Source organism: Sorex fumeus, unplaced genomic scaffold (genome assembly GCF_029834395.1).
Source record: "Sorex fumeus unplaced genomic scaffold, SorFum_2.1 ptg000044l, whole genome shotgun sequence".
Lineage (NCBI taxonomy): Eukaryota > Metazoa > Chordata > Mammalia > Eulipotyphla > Soricidae > Sorex > Sorex fumeus.
The window spans coordinates 31,960,273-31,983,560 of record NW_026606101.1 but is presented as its reverse complement, the minus strand read 5'-3'; the positions used below and the strand labels follow the sequence as shown (position 1 = coordinate 31,983,560).

The window sequence follows — 23,288 nt, the reverse complement described above, 5'->3', positions numbered from 1 at the left end:
AATAGCTCAATCTTGATTCTGATTAGATCATACTGATACTAATATGGGCTATATAAATCAGATGTCTGCCAAGGCAGAAAATTCTGAGACAAATTCTTAGTATTTCAGTCTTGGAATGTTTAAAGAGTACTTATTTTAGCTGGTGGATTTTTCTCTTCCCACTGCACACATGTTAGAAATGCTACCAGATAACACTCAATTTTTCTACTCATGCATGGATAATAAAACATCTTTTTTTTTCTTTTACACACTTTATTAACACAATGCGAGGTGCCCAACGCCTGCCTAATAGTTCTCTTTGCTGCACAGCCTGGCATTGGGGTTGGCGACTCTCATGGCCAGCAGGGCCACTCTTTCCACAATTGCTTTGCAATTCTTGGAAGATACATTGTGAGTAATCTCAGCACAGTAAGATTTGTTGCACATCAGCAGCACCTCAAGTTCCTTGACTTTGTGGAGCAGGAAGAAGCCACTGGGCAGCATGTGCTTCGTCTTCTTGTTGCTCCTACAACCAATGTTGGGCATCAGGATCTGGCTCTTGAATCTGCAGCGCATCCTGTTGTCAATGCCTCTGGGCTTGCGCCTGTTCTGCTTAATCTTGACATAGCGGTCAGGCTGTTGTCTGATGGATTTCTTGGTCCTCTTTTTAACGATCTTGGGTTTCATAAGGGGTCTGAGGGTGGCCATGGTGCCTTCGGGAGACGGCCAATAAAACATCTTAATGAACTTTATAGTAGGAAAAAAATACCTAGGGCCAGACAGAGTACAGTGAGTAAGGCACTTGCCTTGCACACAGCTGACCTAGATTTGATTCCTGGCACCCCATAGAATCCCCCAAGCAATGCCACAAGTGGTACCCAAGCCCAGAACCAAGAATAAACCCCTGAAAACAGCTGCATGTGACCTGGTACCTTTAATTCCCCCAAAATATGAGGAACTAAGAAACAATTGCTACTACCTATTGTCAGTTTTACTATTATTTGAGTCATTGAAGTTCTCTTTTGTGTGTTAAAACCACTTAAATAAATTTTATATTGATCTCAGAATTTGGCAGAAAGAAAATACTGCACTTTTAGTATCTTTATTTTGAAGGGACTATATATGTTATTTAATTCTTCTCATTTCTTAGATTACACGTCGGTTAGCAGTTTGCAACATGGACTGGGATAGATTAAAGGCCAAAGACTTGCTTGCTCTGTTCAATTCATTTAAGCCTAAAGGTGGAGTCATATTTTCTGTAAAGGTGAGAATTTATTTCATTTTGAAATTAATGAACATTTTAAGTTAAATCCCTTTTTTTCACCTAAATCATAGTTTTAAGAAAAATAGCCTGGAAATTGTTCGGTACAGTTTGTAATGAAATGAATAAAACACACATAAAAGTAAAAGTTACTGTTACTGATAGGATATATGAATGTATTTTTGAAATTAAAATACAAAGCTGTTGTTATATAATCTTAGTAATCTGACAGGATATAAGATAAATTTTTTTTAATTATTCGTTACCATCATTAATAAGTTCTGTTCTTGTATGTAGTTCAAACTTAAAAATTTGTCGTTTTAACCTTAAGCAAGCATATCTTAAATGAAATAACATTTGAAAAACTTAACAAATTTTTACATATTCTATTTCTAGAGATTTAGGAGAGTAAGAACCTAGACTTTGCAGTATGACAGAGCAGTGTCAAAAATTTGATTCTAGTACAAACTATGTGACCTTGGACACTATAATTTGACTCTCTCCAATATATTTTCTCACATGAGAAGGGGACGTAACAATAGTACTTCGTAGCGTGGTTGTTTAAATGAAAAACAGCGTGGGGCTGGAGCAATAGCACAGTGGGTAGGGTGTTTGCCTTGCACGCGGCTGACCCGGGTTCGATTCCCAGCATCCCATATGGTCCCCTGAACACCGCTAGGGGTAATTTCTGAGCACAGAGCCAGGAGTAACCCCTGTGCATTGCCGGGTGTGACCCAAAAAGCAAAATAAATAAATAAATAAATGAAAAACAACGTAGGCTTAGCATTTCATATAATACTCTAAATTATTTTAAAATCTTTTAATATTTTAGACCAGCGTGATAGCACAGCAGGTAGGACGCTTGCCATGCACATGGCCCATCATGTTTGACTCCCTAGCATCCCATATGTTTCCCCCAGCACCAACAGGAATGATCCCTGAATGTAGAGCTAGGAATAAGTCCTGAACACTGACAGGTGTACCCCAACCTCTCCATTTCTAAATATTTTGACTCTAGTTTTAATTTTAATTTTTTAGTTCTAATTTTTTAAATAAAAATTTTAGTTCAGAGATATCAGTAACCACCTGAAAGAATAAATAAGTGAAACGATCTTGGGTTTCATAAGGGGTCTGAGGGTGGCCATGGTGCCTTTGGGAGACGGCCAATAAAACATCTTAATAAACTTTATAGTAGGAAAAAAATACCTAGGGCCAGACAGAGTACAGTGAGTAAGGCACTTGCCTTGCACACAGCTGACCTAGATTTGATTCCTGGCACCCCATAGAATCCCCCAAGCAATGCCACAAGTGGTACCCAAGCCCAGAACCAAGAATAAAACCCTGAAAACAGTTCAAGAAACGTTTAAGAAATCATACCAGTATAAAAGGATTGACCCTACCAATGAAAGTTTCTAAACTTTTTTAACTATTTAAAAAGGTGTTTTAGATGACTAGTGGTCACATATACTGGCTGTGGTGCTCCCACATTTCTAACTGGTGCTTGTAGAAACCACACATCAGGTGTGGTGCTTACACACTCAGCAACCACGAGCTCCAAAATTTTCACTTACAGTTGTGGAACTTGCACAAGGCTTGCTGAAAATCAGACCTTTTTTTGGGACAGGCAAGTTACAGTTGATATGCTCATTGGAGCTCATGTTTTACTAACTAGGGGCTGCACATTCAGACCATTGCACTTGTACGCCTTTTTTGGCTGCACTTGTAACAGGGACTCATGCCCCTTTGTGGTGTGGCAGAAATTGTGGCATCAGAGATTGCAGAGAGCAGACCTGCCAGGCTCAAACAGGACAGCTGGTAGGATCGTGATTGACACATGCGGCAACAACACTGGAGATTTGACACTTTCAAGGCTGCTATGCTAAGCCACTGCTACTCCTCTGGGCTGTCTATACATTTTTATACCACTGTGAGACATGACAGTTCTGAGTAAGAATGAGACCAAATTGATGAAGTAGAATAAGAAGAGTTTATGTAATATAGATAAAAGTAAACTTCTTAAATCCGGGTATTAGGACAAATGGGCACAATGCTGTATATAAAACCTAGCCCTTCACCTCGTGATAGGCCAAAGTAACTGCAATAAAAGAAAAAGTTGTAAATGAAATCCCTGAAACAAACAGAAATAAGATTATGTTTGTTGGTCTGTGTTTCAGGAAATGACTAGTAAGAAATTTTTAGACAGAAAGAGAAAAAGCACACAAAGAATTAAAAGGTGTAGCCACACATGTTTTAAGAATTCACGTTAAAATCTGTAATATACAACTCAAACTAGGAAAATTCAAGTCCCTTAGTAGTTGAATTGCATTTAAAAGATAACCCCAAAAAGCATTGACAAAAAAATAAGCCCAATAAGTATAAAAACAATGAAAATTAGTACATTTAAATTTCTGGACTCTCAAAAGCAACCAAGATTTAAAAATACCAAATGATGAGGGTAAATAATTTTCCTTGCATGCCAAAGCTTTGTAAAATCTACATGATAAAACTGCCATCAATTTTTTATTTGTAAAGAATTTCTCAAAAAATATGCTAAAAAAATATGCTAGACAAATTATTGGACCTTTTGATGCCTTAATTTTTCATGTTTATGTTCACATTAACTCCCTTGAAATTAGGATCTGTTTTGCTTTTCTGAATTTCTTTTGGATCCCATAGTGATCTTGTCCCAGTTGATATGTGGATTATATAATCTATTTTTGTTTTTATGCTCCCACTTATTACTCTCCAGTCCTAATGACTTGGTCTTTGTTTTTTTATTTGGGAGGGGGCAGGGGGGTGGTCACACCCAGCATTTCTCAGGGCTTATTCCTGGCTCTGTGCTCAGGGATGGGGTGTCGCGGATTGAACTGAGGTACTCCACATGAAGGCAAGTGCCCTCCCTACCTTCTGTGCTATCACTGTAGTCTCCTCTAATTCCTATTCTAAAGATAGTTCCTCATGATAATTTAGCCATTTATCACGGGTTTGAAAGTGAGTCATTCTGTTGTAGATGTCTTGATTGGTCTGGATATTATAAGAAAAAAATGTAAAAATTATACTGATCTCATTTTCTATCTAGATTTATCCCTCAGAGTTTGGAAAGGAGAGGATGAAGGAAGAACAAGTTCAAGGACCAGTGGAGTTATTAAGTATACCTGAAGATGCTTCTGAAAAAGACTGGTATTAAGTCACTTTGGAAAATATAACTAATTAGAATTAGAATTCTATTCTATTCTATTCACTTTAATAGTGCTAGTATTTGCACTTATACAATGGTGAAAACAGTTTGCAAGGAAGAAGATAATCTTGTTAGCTTGATACACCATTTTCATACAAGCATTTTGTATTATATAAGTGCATAAAAATAATTAATGCCATTAAAGAAATCTTAATATTAAACCGATTTCTCAGTTGCATTAAAAACTGAAAAACATCTATCATCTTAAGGTAGCACTGTAGCACTGTCACTGTACTCCAGTTGTTCATCGATTTGCTCGAGTGGGCACCACTAACGTCTCAATTGTGAGACTTGTTATTGTTTTTGGCATATCAAATACGTCACAGGTAACTTGGCAGGCTTTGCCGTCCGGGCGAGATGCTCTCGGTAGCTTGCCGGGCTTACCAAGAGGGGCGGAGGAATCGAACCCAGGTCAGCCGGGTCAGGAAAGGCAAATGCCCTACCCGCTGTGCTATCTCTCCAGCCCCATCATCTTAAGGTAGTATAGGAAAAAAATGGAAGGCGGTTTTAAGCCCACTAGATGGAGCTATATGTGCACGTAATTAAAATGGTTAAATTAAAGGCAGAAAAGAAAAGATGAAGACCCTCCAAGAAAATAATGTAGTTAAGTGAGATTAAACTAAAATCTATTTAGTTTGCATAATATATGTATTTGGAATGAGACGAATTATTTTTCAAATAAGAGTTATGCTTTTCTTAGCTCATTTTATAATACAGTGATCCAGTCAAGTATTCTTAACTTGAAAAGCCTTTATCTAAAAACAAAACAAGCAAGGTAATTATAAGTTAAGGTTATAACTTAGTATATGTAATTCTTGTTCTCTTTCTAATACCTAATATCCTTTATCCTTTTAAATACCTAAATATCCTAATATCCTTTAAGATACTTGAAAGCCTTTTCTTATCAAAATGAAATAAGTTGAAAGTCATGAAGAAAAGGTAGGTTGGAATGAAGGCTACCTGTTAATGTATTTTTCTTGAAAAAATACTTTCTTTTTTTGAAGGGAGGTAGTATTTATGTTACTCTATGACTAAGCTTAATTTCCATTCCCCCCCTCCAGGACCTCGAGAGAAAAATTGAGAGATTATCAATTCAAACGACTGAAGTATTATTATGCAGTGGTGGACTGTGATTCTCCTGAAACAGCTAGTAAAATTTATGAGGATTGTGACGGCCTGGAATTTGAAAGTAGCTGTTCATTCATAGACTTAAGGTAATCCAGTGTGTGTCTTACCAATTTAATCTCATAGCAGTGTGATTATAGGTAGAAACGTACTAGAACTGGTAGTTCTCCCTGTATGAGGATTTTTTTTTAATTGCTTTGGGATGAACTTTGTCTTAAGAAAACTAGGAGAGGCAAAGATACAAAGACCTTGCCTTACATGCTGCAGCACAGGTTTAATTGATGCCCAGCACTGCATATGGTTCCTGGAATCAGAAAGCCAGAAGTAAGCCCTGAGCACTATCGAGTGTTGCCCTAAAAACATAACAGTTTTGGGGCTGGAGCAATAGAACAGCGGATAGGGCTTTGCCATGCACGCGGCCCACCTGAGTTCGATTCCCAGCATCCCATATGGTTCCCTGAGCGCCGCCAGGAGTAATTCCTGAGTGCAGAGCCAGGAGTAACCCCTGTGCATCGCCGGGTGTGACCCAAAAAGCAAAAAAAAAAAAAAAAAAAAAAATCCAAACAGTTTTACTTAATTAAAAAAAATTAACATTCCTGATCTGGTATGTATCTGAGTGTTAGAGTGCACGGTTCACTTGTGAAACCTTGGGATCCATCCCCAGCACTGCAAAAAAAATTATTTTATTTCCTTAATCACACTAAAATATTTTATAACCATATTTTGAAGCAGGGGCTGGAGCGATAGCACAGCTGATAGGGCATTTGCTTTGCACACGGCTGACCCAGGTTCGATTCCTCCACCCCTCTTGGAGAGCCCAACAAGCTACCGAGAGTATCTCGCCCACAAGGCAAAGCCTGGCAAACTACCCTTGATGTATTCGATATGCTAAAAACAGTAACAAGTCTTACAATTTGTTGTGAAACATTACTGGTACCCGCTCGAGCAAATCGATGAACAATGGGAGGACAGTGGATTTTGAAGTAGATACAGAACATTGTAGTAATCGTAGGCCATTCTACTGGACAGTGCTGCTCAATATGCTGCATAGTAAATGAATATTGTTTCTCGCATTGTCTTCAAACTTGGACAATATTATTATCATATACTCAGGCTTCATTGTCCCCAAACTTGAAAACTTTAGATCATTGTGAATATCAAGCCATGGTGAATATCACCATCTTTATGGAAATGGGAATCTAACCAGCTGAACTAGTTTGTCAATTACCCTATTCCTTTTGAATCTAGTAAACTATTCTACTGGGAAATGTTTCATAAAAATTACTTTTGTTTTTCTTTGATGGGGCCGTCTCTAATAATTCTTGGTCTGTTTGACCAGTTTTTAACCTAGCTCAATGCAAGGGCCCAATGATGCCCTATGGCTCATACCCTGTCATGCTGAAATTACCAAGCCATCCTGGGGACACTTGAGTGTCTCCAAGATCACATTCAGGGGGTACCTGGCGTACTATCTCTCAGTTCCAGAAATCACTTTTTTTTTTTATAAAGTAGTTCTGGCAAGTTTACCTGTGGCGTACTCGATATGCCAAAAACAGTAACAATAATGGTCCTCTTTCCCCTGACCCTGAAAGAGCCCCCAATATGCCATCGGGCTACACTAGCACATGACAGGGTCGAATGGAGACATTACTGGCACCCACTCGAGTAAATCAATGAGCAACGGGTTGACAGTGATACAGTGATAAAGTAGTTCACAGTACTTGGTTACATTCAACATTCTAACACTAGTTACACCACCATTACACCTTCTTACCTTCGTATTTCAGATGTTTCCATCTTGAACCCTACCCCTGCCCCAAAACAGAGCTGAAATTTATTTTGTATTGTTTGTTATGAGAAACTGCTGAAAATGCTACAAAAAAGGAAAGTGTGAAGATTGTTGTATTTTACATAGGGGCCATTAAGCCCTTCTATAAGAGATCACTAACATGTTGTTGAAAAATATTTTCCTCTAAGATTGGTTGTCTCCTACTATAAACCCCATCAAATGTGATGCGGTATGCTGGGAGTATGGGTGGTGTGAGGTATGACTTGTGTGGCCACAAATGCAGCCACGTGGTCCAGAAATACATTCACTTCTGGATGAGGTTTAGCCCAAGCTTATAGAGAGTAGGGCTGTGAGCATGGCTGCGGATGAGTATTAGAGGTTTTCGGCTACGGGACCCGGTCCCTTGAGGTGGAGAGGGCTCTCACTTTTTTTTTTTTAATTTTTAATAGTGAAACACTGTGAGGTGCAGTAGTAGACTTGCAAATTTTTGTGCGTGGGTTTCAGTTAACAGTGATCGAGTACCCATCCCTCCATCAGTGCCCATTCTCCACCACAAATGAACCCAATATCCCTCCCACCCATCCCTAACCCCCTCCTTGCCTCTGTGGCAGGGCATTCCCTTTTGTTCTCTCTCTCCTTTTGGGTGTTGTGGTTTGTAATAGAGTTATTGAGTGGCAATCATGTTGTGTCTACAGTCTACTTTCGGCATGTATCTCCCATCCTAAGCGGATCCTCCCAATACCCTTTACTTGGTGTTGCCTTCTCTATCTGAGCTGCCTATTCCCCCCAGCATGTGTGACTGGCCTCCAAGCCATGGAGCAAACCTCCTGGTACTTATTTCAGCTATTGTTGGCTGTTAGTCTCCTATTTTGTTACTTTATATTTCACAGATGAATGCATTCTGTCTATGTCTGTCCCTCTCTTTCTGGCTCATTTCACTTCGCTTGATACTTTCCATGTAGAACCACTTGTATGTAAATTTCATGACTTCATCTTTTCTAACAGCTGCATAGTAGTCCATTGTGTAGATGTACCAATGTTTCTTTAACCAGTCATCTGTTCTCGGGCACTCAGGTTTTTTCCAGATTCTGTTTATTGTAAAAAGTGCTGCAATGAACAAACAAGTGCAGATGTCATTTCGACTATACTCTTTCGCATCTCTGGGATATATTCCCAGGATTGGTATTGCTGGCTCAAATGGGAGCCTCAATTTCTAATTTTTTGAGAAGTGTCCATACGATTTTCCAGAAAGGCTGAACCAGTCTGCATTCCACAAGCAGTGTAGGAGGGCCTTGGTGTGGGGCCCAGCATGGTTATGCTCTCTTCCTGGAGAGGACAATGTGACTTTCCAGAAATTACTTTTTTAAATTGAAGTTTGTTAGATTCTATACTGTCAAACAAATATTTCAGGAAATCCTAATTATTTTAACTTTCCTTCTTCAGAGGTATTCTAAATTTTAGGGGAAAACTGAACTGATAAGTTGGGGTAAGATTTAACAGATAAGGCATTCTCTTTTCTGTTAATAATTTAAAATAGGAGGTACTCATCCTGAATGTTTAAAAAGTAGTTAAGAAATATTTATTAGATAGATTGTCTTTGAGTTACATAAATTCATCTTAACATTCATTACAGAAGTGTTTTTTCTTTCTTTTGAGGTTGTTTTCATGTAGTATTGAAATAAGTTATGGTAACTCTAGAAAATAAGATGTTTGTATTCCCCTTTTTTAATTATTTATATATCAACATAATTGAATTTTCTGCTGATATCCAGTTATCTAGGGAACCCTTCTGTTATGCCCAAAATATAAAAGCATGTATATTAATAGCACTGTAGCACTGTCCTCCCGTTGTTCATTGATTTACTCAAGCGGGCACTAGTTAACATCTCACAACAAATTGTGAGACTTGTTACTGGTTTTGACATATCCAATACCTCACGGGGAGCTTGCCAGGCTTTGCCATGTGGGCAAAGATACTCTTGGTAGCTTGCCAGGCTTTCCGAGAGGAGCAGAGGAATCGAACCCGGGTTGGCTGCATACAAGGCAAACACTCTACCCGCTGTGCTATCACTCCAGCCTATGTATTATTAGTAACACATAAAAATGTTTTCAAATATTTCTTTTTACTAAGTAAACAGAACTAGTTGGTAGAGATTATAATTATGCTTACATAATGAACCTTTTAATTATATAATTATGAACATTGATTGTTTGTATAGGTAAGTATAAGATCGTTCAAAGTCTTTTCTTGGTTGTGAGACTGGGAAATTCCTAAGAGATGGTCAGGGGGCTTTGGACAGTTTGATGTGAAGGGGAATCAGAGAAAGTGGTGCTGCTTTGCTGAGTGGTGCCAGGGGTTACCACATCTATCCTGGCAGTGCTTGGAGGCCTCTAGGGTTATACTCAGTGATGCTTGCAGAACTTGTGCTTCCAGGATTGAATTGGGGCCAGGTGCGTGCAAGGCAGTCACCTTAACCACTGTACCATCTCAAAATCGCTTTTGGTGGGATATATAGCATGTATTTTTTGCTTGTGTGAAAACCATCTATAAGTAGCAAATTCTGATATAGTTCCCTCTCTTTTTTTATGTTAATTTTTATTCTTGGAAGATTCAACCTTAAAGTTTTTCCTCCTTTTTAGCTTTAGTTTTCCCCCCTTGCTGCCTTTTTTTGTTACTATTGTTAAAACGGTAGTGTCAAGTTGCCACTGTGTTTGCAGTGGGGTGGTGGTGCACATTTACGTTAAGATGCTTGATCACATTCTGGCTCTTGTAGTGCCTCCAACATCACTCCTGGCCCTGATGTTCCCACATCTTGCTGGCAAGGTAGTGGGGCATGCATACACTATAGTTGTGGTACTTGCATAACTTGACTTTATGCCAGACATTGCACACTCTGCTTTGGCACCAGGGGACCCACACTCACAGCACAAGTGATTGGACCCATAGCCTCACAGTTGCAAGGTGGGCGTTGTTAGCCACTTAGCCATCCCTTATGCTCTTCCTTATTTTTAATGATAACCTTTTGTATTTTATACCTTAATTTCAGGGCACTGGCCCATTTGACAGTATTGGATCTTCAGGATTCACATAGAAAGTCTATGCTGTCAGGAATTTAGGTTTTTTACAGAAACATGAGGGACCCATGTGTGTCTGTACCTGACTCATATTAACTAACTTCGAAGGCAGAGTTTCTTTTATTTTTCTCTTGGAGGCAGGGTTTTTGTATGTCAAATTTTATTCAGATTTACTGGGATTAAAGATTTATAACTTATGAATTTCAGAAATTTTGTGCCAAGGTTATTTCTAACATTGTTTGACTCATCTACATGTGTTTTGTAGAAAATTTTATATGGTATATGTGTATAAACTATAACTAATTGGAAGAGAATCTAAATCCTGGTTGTTTATCACTAAAGCATGTGTTTAAATAAATTTATTTTTTTCTTTGTTGCTTAGGTTTATACCAGATGATATTACTTTTGATGATGAGCCCAAGGACATAGCCTCAGAGGTGGATTTAACAGCATATAAACCAAAATATTTCACATCTGCTGCAATGGGAACATCAACGGTATTTCTTTTTAAGATGTATAGCTGAACTCGATTGCTTTAAGAAAAGATTTAGTATATTACTTACAGCATCTCTAGAAATGGAAAGTATTTGAAATTTTAATGTAGAAATACAAATAGAAATGAGACAGAGTGTATTTGCATTTTTATCTACCACATCTGTGTTGGAACCAGCTTTCTGATTTGTCTCAAACCTTTAAGCCTAAGTCAATTACCTGTGAATATTTCTTTCTTCTTTCCTCTCTTTTCCATATAATTCTCCAACTCAATTCTTTAACAAGTATTATTAGGTTATTAAAAGTAAAAAGTAAAGGAAAGACCCTCCCGTTGTTCATCGATTTGCTCGTGCGGGCCCAGTAACATCTCCATTGGAGATTTTTTGTTGTTACTGTGTTTGGCATATCGAATACATCACGGGTGGCTTGCCAGGCTCTGCCGTGTGGGCGAGATACTCTCGGTAGCTTGCCAGGCTCTCCTAGAGGGGCGGAGGATCGAACTCGGGTCGGCCATGTTGGCTGCGTGCAAGGCAAACTCCCTACCGCTGTGCTATTGCTCCAGCCCCATTAGGCTATTAATAATATACAAAGTAGGGGGGAGGCAGTAACAGTACCCCAAATCACAAGTAAGCAATAAATGAAGTCTAAAAGATTCAGTCACAAAAATAAAGTGTCATGGTTTTTCTAAGACTAAAAAGTGACACCACCCTCCTCCCCCTGGAAAAAAAAAGATCTGGAACAGATTGCCTTTATTTTCCATATCCATCCCACTGTCCTAGTTCTTTTTTAATTTAGGGGCAAGACTTGGAGGTCCTTGGAGGTAGTTCCTGGTAGTATTCAGGGAACCATGTGATGCCAGGGATCAACCCTGACCCCCTGTGTACAAAGCATGCACTCGGCTCTTTGAGCCATATCTCTGGTCTCATATGTTTTGTAGTAATAAGTTCAAACTTCAGAGAATAGAGATCATTCTGAATCTGGTGACTACCTGAAATTTTAAAGACAATGCAGCTATTTTAAAAATCTTTGGTTAATCATTTTTCTGAGTTTGTTTTCGGAAATGGACATCACTAAGATTATATTGAAAACTTTATTAATAAATTTTACATAGTTTCTAGTCCTCTTGAATTACCTCAGATTCCCAAGCAAGATGCTCATTTTGTGTAATTCATAATGAGTGGTAGTTATTTTAGTAGTGCATTTTCTTTTCCATTTGTGAATCTACTGCTAATGGCATTGTATTTCCCCTAATGGAATGCCATACACATAACATAGTTAGCAGGAGAAAGGTATAGATTAATTGAAATGGTTTTCTTTCCACGAACTGAGTACTTGTTATTTAGAGTATCTTTTATTATTTGTGTATAGCTCAACGTTTTTACCATATTATACATCCAGGTTAATGGAAAACATTTTTTAGCAAGTTTGGTTGATGACATCTTTGTTTCATCTCCGTTTCTATTTGTTGTTACTCGTTGGTGCTAGGTGGAGATCACCTGGGATGAGACTGATCATGAAAGAATTACAACACTCAATCGGAAATTTAAAAAAGAAGAGCTTTTGGACATGGATTTTCAAGCCTACTTAGCTTCATCTAGTGAAGATGAAGTCGAGCTAGAAGAGGAGCTACAAGGTACTTTTTAATCTTTTTGTATTCTCTATTTGTAGATAGTTAAATACCTAAACTAGACTTGGTAGCAGAAGTGTCTCTGGCAGTAGCTTTAAAGGGAGAGCCAAACTAATCCTTAAGCTCTTTTACAAAGCATACTCTTGTGTACAGTATTGTATGTACCTTAGATAGTAATTGAATTTTTTTATCAAAAGACTGAGCCTAATTTTAAAAATTTAACAAAGTAATCATGACTTACAGAATTGTAAAGCTCAAGCATACAACCTTATAAATGTACTAAAGCATACTTGAAATATTTTCAGTAGTGAATATTTTCAGTTGTGAATAAGAAATAAAAGGAGGCTATTGGATGGAGAGACAACTGAAAGGTTGGGATGCACATTTTTCATGTGGGGGGCCCAAGTTCCTTCCCTGGTACCACGTTTCCTCTGAGAACCACTGGAAGAACCTTGGAGCGAGCATGAACCTGGGAGTAACCATAAGTTACCATCTATGTCATTAATAAAAAAACAGGAAGTCTTGCAGAATCTAGGCAATTATCTATAGATTCAGCACAAATAAAATAGCAAAGTTATCCAGTAGGATAGTGGGGTGTTCTAGTTATATGAACAGTGGAGATAAATTACCTGTCAGGTTTTCAGATATAGAACATGATTCAAAGTGAATATTGAAGGAAACACATTCCAGTGACATAGAATTAACAAGGTCATAAACATATAGAGCTGTTTTCTCTGCCTTCCTTATTTCTCAAAGATGACCCGCAAAATATATTCTGCCTTTTTTTCACCTGTGCTACAACCCACATTATTCCAATGGAATTTTTTTCCCACTAATCAATGAAAGAAATGCATGACCAAAATTTGACTGTCCTTGGGGCCAGAGCCTGAGCACACCGATTGCTAGCACAGAAATCAAAACTACATATTTAAAAAAAAAAAAAAAGAATTCCTCCAAAACAAAAGATCCAACCAGAGTTCACTAGAGATTTCAAACTAACAAATCTGGTATCAGTTGTTCTTTTTCTTTTTCCTGAACATTTTTGGGTTACACCTGGCAATGCTTGAGGGTTACTCCTGATTCTGCACTTAGGAATTACTCCTGGCAGTGCTTGGGGGACCATATGGGACGCCAGGGTTCTAATCTGGGTCACCTGCTTACAAGACAAGTGCCCTGCAAACTGTACTATAATACTCTGGTCCCCCAGTCCTTCTTAAGCTTTTCAGATTTTCAGAAAGTTGAAGAAATAGACTTCTTACCAACAGTTTTTCTCTCTCTCTTTTTTTCCCTAATAATTTCTCTGAGGCCAAGATGACCTCATACTAAAAACAAAGATAGCACTGAAAAAGAAAATTATAGACCAGTTTCCCTTAGGAAAATATTTGTGAAAAATCACAACAAAATCTTAGTAAACCAAATTCAATCCATTAAATAAATCATAAATTATAACCATGTGGTATTTAGATTAGGAATTCAAAGATAGTTAAATATATCAGTGTGCTAACTATGCCATATTAATAAAAGGAACCTATCATATAAATAAATATATGTATAAATCATACCATCATAATCAGAGATACAGGAAAAACACTCAGTTTTCAAAATATGATAAAAATCTGCAGTTTTGGTATAATTTGGATGGAGCTGGAAGGTATCTATCTAGCTAAGCAGTGAGTAAGAAAATGACAAATACAGGATGTTAATACTCATATGTTGAGTATAAAGAAACAAAGCAAGGGAATAGGTAGTGGACAAGGAAAAAAACCCTAAAAAACTGACTAGAACTGAGATGTCTCAGTGGAGGGATGATGTTGTAAAGGCACCCATCGTCAATGGTGGGAGGATATTAATACTCTGGTAATTAAGGTATTTTTATTACTACTGTAAGTCATGATGCCCTAATAAATTTTGTTATTATTTTTGTTTGAGGGGCCATGCTTGACTGTTCAGGGCTTACTTCTGGATGTTATCTCAGAAATCACCCTTGGCAAGGTTTGGGGGATCATTTGTGGTAGAGATAGAACCCAGGTTGAATGCATGCAGGGCAAATGCCCTACCCATTGTATTATCTCTCTACTTGCAAATTTGATTTTATTTTTAATGGTATTTGAAATGTCAAATGTACGTGTCCTCTTTCGTGGAAGAAAAGCATGGTCTTGTAGGTGCCAGAGGGTGTGTATGATTCAGACATACAGATCAAATAGAATTTACCATAATGATGAATTTTGTTCTGTCTCAATCAGAAATTAGAAAAGGTTTAAAGGAATACATCTTCAAGTCAGTAAGTAGCTAGATAGAAGAGATTCACAGAATGAGGTATGTGAAAGAGATGTTGGGTTTCCATGCCCTTCCAGTCATGTCATTCCTTTCAGATCCTAACATGTTCACTAACCCAGATGCTTTGCTTGAATTTCTTTAACTATAAACATGTTCTTTAAAAACTTGAACAAGGCGGGCTGGAGCAATAGCACAGCGGGTAGGGAGTTTTGCCTTGCACACGGCTGACCCGGGTTCGATTCCCAGCATCCCATATGGTCCCTTGAGCACCGCTGGAGGTAATTCCTGAGTACAGAGCCAGGAGTAACCCCTGTGCATCGCCGGGTATAACCCAAAAAGGAAAAAAAAAAAATTTGGACAAGGGCCACAAAAATAATACTTGCTCATGACTGACTATAGTTCAATCCCTGGCACCAAATAGGGTCCCGTGCATACATCCAGGAGTTAGCACGTGCGCCAGAAGTAAACCCTGAGCATGACCTAGTATGAACCCCTCCCCTCCAAATAAACCCCAATAATTAAAATACGAGAAAAATCTAAATAAATGCTAAATAATCACGGACTAAGGTGCTGTGCCTTGCCTGCAGCTGGCCCCAGTTTGACTGCCTGCAGCACATGATCCCCCCATCATCACCAGAATCAGCTCTAGAAGCCCTTGAGCATTTGCCAGGTGGCCTTACACATTTGGGATTACCTGGATTGTCTCTAGCACCCACGCACCAAAGCAGCACTGTGCCCACAGCTTTAATACTTTCTGAGTAGTTTGGAAAGGGTAACTGTGTTTCTGTTTAGTGATTATTCTCGAAATTATGAATTGCATTCTTCACCTATTAAAGTATGATAGTAGTATATCTAAATCTATCTAAGCAATAGAAGGAATCTTTTACTTAATTGCTTTATTTTTATATTTACTTTTTCCCCTTTCCTTCCCTTTGATATTCTTGTTGCAGTGACCAAAGGTTGCACACTTGATTATGGTGGTCATCACATGATGTTGCACATCTGCCTGCGTGCTTGTTAGCTAGCATTTCTTGCCAGTGGTCACCCACTTCAGTTGCTGTACTTGCTTTTTTTTTTTCTTAAAGACTTACAAATTTTTGCGATTACGTTTTAATCTCTGCCATGCGGGCAAAATACTCTTGGTAGTTTGCTGCGATCCCCATGGCGTATTCAATATGCAAAAAAAAAAACAGTAGCAACAAGTCTCACAATGGAGACATTACTGGTGCCCTCTCTAGCAAATTAATGAACAGCGGGAGGACAGTGATGCAGTGCTACGTTTTAATCAAACAATGTTCAAGTACCCATCCCTCCACCAGTGCCTATTCTCCATCAGTCTTCCCAGCATCCCTCACACCACCCCCACCACCACCTTTTCCCACCCCTTACACATTCCCTCTTTCTCTCCTTTTGAGTGTTGTTGTTTGCCATATATGCACTAAGCAGTCATCATATTTGGTCAGTAGTCTACTTTTGGCACACATCTACCATCACGAGTGAACCCTCCAATTATCATTTACTTAGTGGTCTCTTCTCCATCCCATCTGCCTTTTCCCCCAGCACATGAGATTGGCTTGCAAGCTGTGGGGCAGTCCTCCTGGCCCTTATCTCTACTATCTTTCAGTATTATTCTCCTATTATGGTACTTTATATTACACAGACGGGTGCAGATTTTCTGTGTCTGTCCCGCTTTTTCTGACTCATTTCACTTAGCACGATATGCTCCATGTTGATCCACTTATATGCAAATTTCATGGTTTCACCTTTTCTAACAGCTGCATAGTAGTCCATTGTGTAGATATACCAAAGTTTCTTTAACCAGTCATCTTTCTCTGGCACTCAGGTTTTTTCCAGATTCTGGCTATTATAAATAGTACTGCAATAAACATGTAAGTGCAGATGTCATTTCTACTGTCCTTTTTTTGCATCTCCGGGATATATTCCCAGAAGTGATATTGCTAAGTCAAATGGGAGCTTAATTTATATTTTTTTTGAGAAACGTCCATATTGTTTTCCAAAAGGCTGGACCAGTCGACATTTCTACAAGCAGTGAAGGAGAGTCCCTTTCTCCCCACATCTCCGCCAACACCGGTTGCTTTTGTTCTTTTGGATGTGGGTCAGTCTCTGTGGTGTGAAATGATACTTCATTGTTCTTTTGATCTGCATCTTCCTGATGATTAGTGATGAAGAGCATTTTTCTTGTGCATTTCAGCCATTCGGATTTTATCTTTGAGAAAGTTTCTATTCATTTCAGCACCCCATTTTCTGATGGGGTTGGATGTTTTCTTCATGTAGAATTCAACCACTGCCTTGTATTGGGTGAATATCCTTTCCCATTCCGTAGACTGTCTTTGGTCACTATTTCTTTTGAGGTGCAGAAGCTTCTTAGTTTAAGACAGTCCCATTTGTTTATCTCTCTGTTTCCACTTGCCTGATCAAGCATTTCGTCCTTGAAGATACCTTTAGCTTCAGTGTCATAGAAGGTTTTGCCAACCCTTTCTTCAGTGTACCTTATGGATTCTGGTTTGATGTTGAGGTCTTTAATCCACTTTGATTTGACTTTTGTGCATGGTATTAGGTAGAGATCTGAGCCCATTTTTGCCGTATTTGTTCTTTGCATGACTATTTTTCAATCAGCATTAATCACTTTCTAAAAAGTTTTCTTCTGATTGTACATATTTTCCTACACTTTTATTTCTGTTGATAGTCTGTTTTATAGTCTGACTGATACATTATTTCAAGTCCTTTGAATTCAGTTCTATTACTTTATCGTTTCTTTCACCCTTGTTTATTTGTGTCTGATACAACATTTTGTGAGATGAGAGTATCTCATCAAAGAGAACTGTAATTTAGTCATTTCTGGAACCACAGTACTCCAAATTTTAAATTTTAAGATTAACTGGATTTTGGTGATGTCTTTGCAAGGACTGGTTCTCTTTTGATTGACCCACATCTTCCTTGGGGCTGGAGTGATAGTACAGTGGGTAGAATACTTACCTTGCATGTGGCTTACCTGAGTTCAATCCCCAACATTTCATATGGTCCCCAAGCACTACCAGTAGTAATTCCTGAGTGCAGAGCCAGGAGTAACCCCTGAGCATTGTTGACTGTGACCCAAAGTATAAATTAAAATTTATATTTTAATTGTGTAATTGTACCTACTGTTAGTTTAAAATGACTCGTGACTCATTTTTTAAAAATAGATTTCAGAAATTCTTTCCTCTTATTCTTGGGAAACTTGGTTACTTGATTATAAGATTTGTTAGTTCATATCTTTATTCTTTTTTAGCTAAATAGAACAGTTCTCAGCTGTACAAAATTATGTGTTCAATGGTGATAATTGAACGACTCTGGGTGCTAAGTATGATCAAATGATTTAAATTAGCAGAAATAAAATTCTTTTTTTTTATTCTTTTTTTTTTTTTTTTGCTTTTTGGGTCACACCCAGAGAAGCACAGGGGTTAATTCCTGACTCTGCACTCAGGAATTACTCCTGGCGGTACTCAGGGAACCATATGGGATGCTAGTGTGTGCAAGGGAAACGCCCTACCCAGTGTGCTATTGCTCCAGCCCCAAATTCTTTCATTTATAGCATAACTTGTTTTGGTTTGGTTTTTTGCAGTGCTTAGGGCTTACTCTTACCTCTGTGCTCAGGGATCAGTCCTGGTGGACTCGGAGGATCAGATAGGGTGTGCACCCAGGTGTCTATGTGCAAAGCAAACACCCTTCTCCCTGTACTATTTCTCTGGCTCCATATAGCTTAGCTTTTGCTTCAGATTATTTAAAATTTATTTTGAAATAAGTTTTTTTTAATTTTATTAAAGCACAATGATTTACAGAGTTATTCATAGTTGAGTTTTAGACATAAATGCTGCAACACCAATCCCACCGCCAGTGTCAGCTTCCCTCCACCATTGCACCCAGGTTTAATAATACCCCACTCTCCCTCCAGCCTGCCATCTTGCCACACACCATTCTGATTTCAACTGTTATATTTTGATCTTTTGATTTCAGTGTTGCTGACTCTGTGGTTTGAATATTTGGCTCTATGTTCCTTATTTTCACCTTTGTACCTGACTCCCCTCACCTGGCCCCTGTTGCTTCTCATCTGTCTATTCTCCCTCTCCTCTCCACTCTTTCCTTCTGCTCCCTATACTCTAGGCTCAAGGTTGATGTGGACATCCCTTCTTTAAAACATTGTATTCCCTCATCCAGTTATTCTAAATACCACATGTAAATCATTTTGAACTGTGTTTGTACTTCTTCTGACTTCATTAACATGTCATCTTCCAGTTCCATCCATGTTGCTGTGAATTGCATGATTTCATTATTCCTTTTAGCTGCATCGTACTCCATTGTGTTTATAATACCACATCTTTATGACCCACTTATCTGTTGTTGGACTTCTAGATTGAATATCTTAGCTGTTGTACCAAGTGCTGCAGTGAACAGTGGTTTGCATACATTCTTTTAGATTAATGTTTTTCTGTCCTGGAGATAGATGCCAAAAGTGGACATACTGGATCATGTGGGAGCTCAATTCTGAGGTCACTGAATACGCTCCCATACTCTTTTCCATAGGGATTGATCAGACAACATTCCCACTATCAGATGAGTGTTCGTTTTTCACCACATCCTTGATAACAGAGACTGTTCCCAGTATTTTTTATATGTGCCATTCTCACTGCTGTAAAGATGATATCTTTGTTATTTTGTTATATCTTTCTTAGTAATGTCTATGTCAGCTTTGGGTATCAGTGTAATGTTAGCTTCATAGAATATATTTAGATGTTTTGGAAAAGTTGTAGATCAACATCATCAGTAAGTGTTCTCAAAGTTTTGATAAAACTCACTCATAAACTCATCTGCGCCAGGATTTTATTCTTCGGGAGATTCATAATTGCTGTTTCAGTTTCCTTGATTAGCCTCTTCAAACTTTCTACTTTCTCCTTATTTGGTTTTAGGAGATCACGTGTTTCTAGGAATCTATTCATTTCTTCTAGATTCTTCTGCTTAGCAAAGGAGAGTTTTTCATATTAAGTTCTCAGAGTGTCTTAGATTTCTGCTAGTTTTGTTATAATTGTTCCCCTTTTGTTTCTGATCTGATTTATTTAAGCACTTTCTCTTTTTCTTAGTGAGTATAGGCAATGGTTTGTCTATTTCGTTTATTCTTTTGAAGAATCAGCTCCTGGTTTCACTGATTTTTTTTGTAATACTTTCTTGGATTCTATATTGTTGATTTCTGCTCTGTTTTTTCTTATTTTCTACTACTGGTCTCTAGATTCATTTGTTGTTGGTTCTCCAGACATTTAAGGTGTGCATTTAGGTTATGGATTTTATGTTTTTCTTCTTTCCTTACGTTGACCTGTATTGCTATGAGTTTTCCCCCTCATCGCTACTTTTGCTGTATCACACAGATGTTGGTAACTTGTTTCTTCATTATCATTAGTCTCAAGGAATCTTTTTATTTCTTACTTAATTTCCTCTTTGATCCAGCCTTTATTTAGGAGCGTGTTCAGTCTCCAGGTGTTAGAGTTTCTCCCCATCTTCTTTTTATGGTTAATATCTGTCTACATGGGCTGGAGCGATAGCACAGGGGTAGGGCGTTTGCTTTGCACGCAGCCAACCCAGGTTCGATTCCTCCACCCCTCTTGGAGAGCCTGGCAAGCTACCAAGAGTATCCCACCCGCACGGCAAAGCCTGGCAAGCTCCCTGTGACATACTCTAAACAGTAACAAGTCTCACAATGGAGATGTTACTAGTGCCCGCTCAAGCAAATCAATGAATAATGGGAGGACAGTGCTACAGTGCCATCTGTCTACATAACATTGTAGTCTGATAGGATGCCTGGCATTATCCTTGTGTTTATTAATTTATGCAAGTTAAACTTATATTCTAAAATGTGATTTATCCCAAAGAATGTTCCATGTGCACTACTGAAGAATGTGTATTTGGTTTTTTGAGATTGGCAGACCCTATATAAATCGGTTCATCCAAGCTCTTCTAGTTCCTCATTTAAAGCTCTTGTGTCTTTACTGATATCCTGTCTAGTGGATTTATCGATTAGTGACAGGGTCTAAAAATGCTTGTATCCCTCTATTCCATCTAAATGGGTAGCTGACTCTACTTTGAAAGTTTCTTTCATTCATTAATTTGAATATGTCATTCCATTCTTTTCTCTCCTATACCATTTTATATGGGAGTTCTTTTGTGATTCTTATGTTACTGACCTTATATTTAAGATATTTCTTCTCTTGCTGCTTAAAAAAGTTCGTCTTTTTGTTTTTTGCCATTTTGATTACTGATGTTTTTGCCATTTTGATTACTGACGTGTCTTCGTGTTGTTCTGTTTGGGTCTGTTGGTTTCTTTTGTTTGTTTGGTTCTGGTATTTCTATGGTTTGGATATTAATCTTCCCGTCTTTGTTCATTAAGTACCTTACAGTTTCTTCCATTCTTTTGTTTCTCTGTTCTTTTTTATGTCCTTATCACTGCTGGGGTGTATTTTGTTTTCCAGTTTGTCTATATGGCTCTCCTTGTGTGAGATTGTTACTATGGCTTGCTGGTGTGTCCTTTAGCTCCTTCATTTCCATTTATATGGAATCTCTTGTCCTCTGAAAAAGTTCTTCTGTGAGTTGGTTGAATTTCTCATCTAGTGATTGTTTAATTTAACTGGTAAGTGTTTGTTTAATCTCTGTTTCCAGTGCAGTGAGTGTTGATTTTAAGTCCTCATCGACCATGCTCAAGTGTTTTGATGGGCTTGGGGACTTGTCTGGGTTTTTGTCTTTATCTGGAACTGCATCTGAGTTCCTTAGTTTCCTCGTTGTTGTTCAAGCTTTGTGCAAGTTAATTGGAGATTTAGATTCCCAGTCAGTTGAGAACTGATCTGTTAAGTTGTTTATACTAGACAGCTAACAATTCCACATCTCCTGTTCAGGTTATTTTCCGTAGCATACATTGTTGTTTGAGTTTGCCCCTCCAAAATTAACAGCTAGTTACTCATTGTCATTAACTGAGATTTAAGGCAGTAAATAGTCTCTGAAATTGGAATTTCCCACTTCCCACCTGCCCCCAGTCATACAGGTGCTAATGTGAGGTTTAGAGGTTAGAGTGTGTTTTCTGGACATAGCCTGTCCCAGGGACCAAGTCTGATGGCACATGGCAGCAGGATGGGTCCCTGGGTATCCTGGTGTATTCCTCTGCAGAGTTTTAGGGTGAGGAGGGGCTAGCTTAACTTTTTAAATAGTAGTCCTTTTTTATTCATTTTTGGTCACATACTCCCTATAAAAGATTTTCCTTTTGGATGTGTATTGCCTTTATAACATAAATTTAAATTAGATCCTATTTTTTCCTAGTGTTTTTTTAGGACCATTAAACCTTTTTTATTTTATTTTTTATTAAATCACCATGAATTACAAAGTTATGCATGATTGAGTTTTAGGCATAAAATGTTCAAGCACCAATTTCCTCACAAGCGTCTGCTTCTCTCCACCAGTATCTCCAGTTCCCTCCTGCCCTGCAGCCTGTCTCTTTGGCAGGCACTGTTCTCTTTTGCATTTTTCCTTTTAGGCAGTGGTTTACAGTACTGTTACTAAAGGTATAGATCGTGCATTACTTTACCTTCCTGAAGCAGCCAGTTCTGGTCCAGAGCGACCATCTTTGCTGTAGTAGTCCCTTCTCGGTCCTTTCAGCCATTAAATATTAATTGTTTAAAGTTTTATGGCCTATCATTTCTTTCATACAATTGGCGATTTCTTAACTTTTTTTCATAAAGCCTTTTTAGGGATTTAATAATCTTTGAAAATGTGTGTCATTTGTAGTGTTAGTTACGTTAGACTCAAATAAAAAAAACTTTCACATTTCTTGAGACCTCCATGATTGTTGCATTTTATTCTATTTGTTATCATCTTCATTATTATTATCATTATGTGAGGGACTCAAACAAGTAAGTGACCATTTTATTTCTCATGTGCTCAGAATAGTCAGATACTTTTGTTTTGTTTGGGGGCGGGGGCCGTACCCTGCTGTGCTCAGCACTCCTGACTCTGATGGAACCTGGTCATTCCTGCCAAGGCTGCAAGGTGATACTGAGGATTAAACCCAGGTTGGCTCATGACAAGCAAACATCCTACCTTCTGTACTATCTCTCCAGACCCAGCATTTAGCTTTTTCCTTAAAATTCTGGTTAATTTTCCTTTACTAACCTAAGATAAAATAAAATAGAGAATATCCTATATATACTTCTGAAGATTAGTTTCAAATTGGTTTCCTTGGTTTAGGATCACTGTATCACTGTTTCCCATTGTTCGTCGATTTACTCAAGCAGGCGCCAGAAACATCTCCATTCGTCCCAACCCTGAGATTTTAGCAGCCTCTCCTTACTCATCTTTCCCAACAATTGGAGGCTATTTCCGGGTCACAGGAATG

General features: G+C 38.3%; 2 protein-coding genes across 2 annotated transcripts in view; one reads left to right on the top strand and one right to left on the bottom strand.

The window, feature by feature from the left end:
• The window catches only part of ESF1 (ESF1 nucleolar pre-rRNA processing protein homolog), a 77,518-nt gene that overhangs the window by 5,346 nt on the left and 48,884 nt on the right, over positions 1-23,288 (top strand). Inside the window, exons 4-8 of the mRNA XM_056121286.1 lie at positions 1,130-1,243; positions 4,320-4,420; positions 5,540-5,692; positions 10,850-10,964; positions 12,445-12,592. Of these exons, the coding sequence (XP_055977261.1) occupies positions 1,130-1,243; positions 4,320-4,420; positions 5,540-5,692; positions 10,850-10,964; positions 12,445-12,592 (631 nt within the window). The remainder of the gene's footprint in view (positions 1-1,129; positions 1,244-4,319; positions 4,421-5,539; positions 5,693-10,849; positions 10,965-12,444; positions 12,593-23,288) is intronic.
• Positions 286-700, bottom strand: LOC130030235 (60S ribosomal protein L32-like). Its single transcript, XM_056121466.1, has one exon. It carries the CDS (start codon positions 685-687, stop codon positions 286-288), a length of 402 nt encoding a protein of 133 aa, XP_055977441.1. The 5' UTR covers positions 688-700.

Bases quoted from the DNA above. Each gene is read 5' to 3' on its own strand.
- LOC130030235 (XM_056121466.1), bottom strand. From the start codon at position 687: ATGGCCACCCTCAGACCCCTTATGAAACCCAAGATCGTTAAAAAGAGG.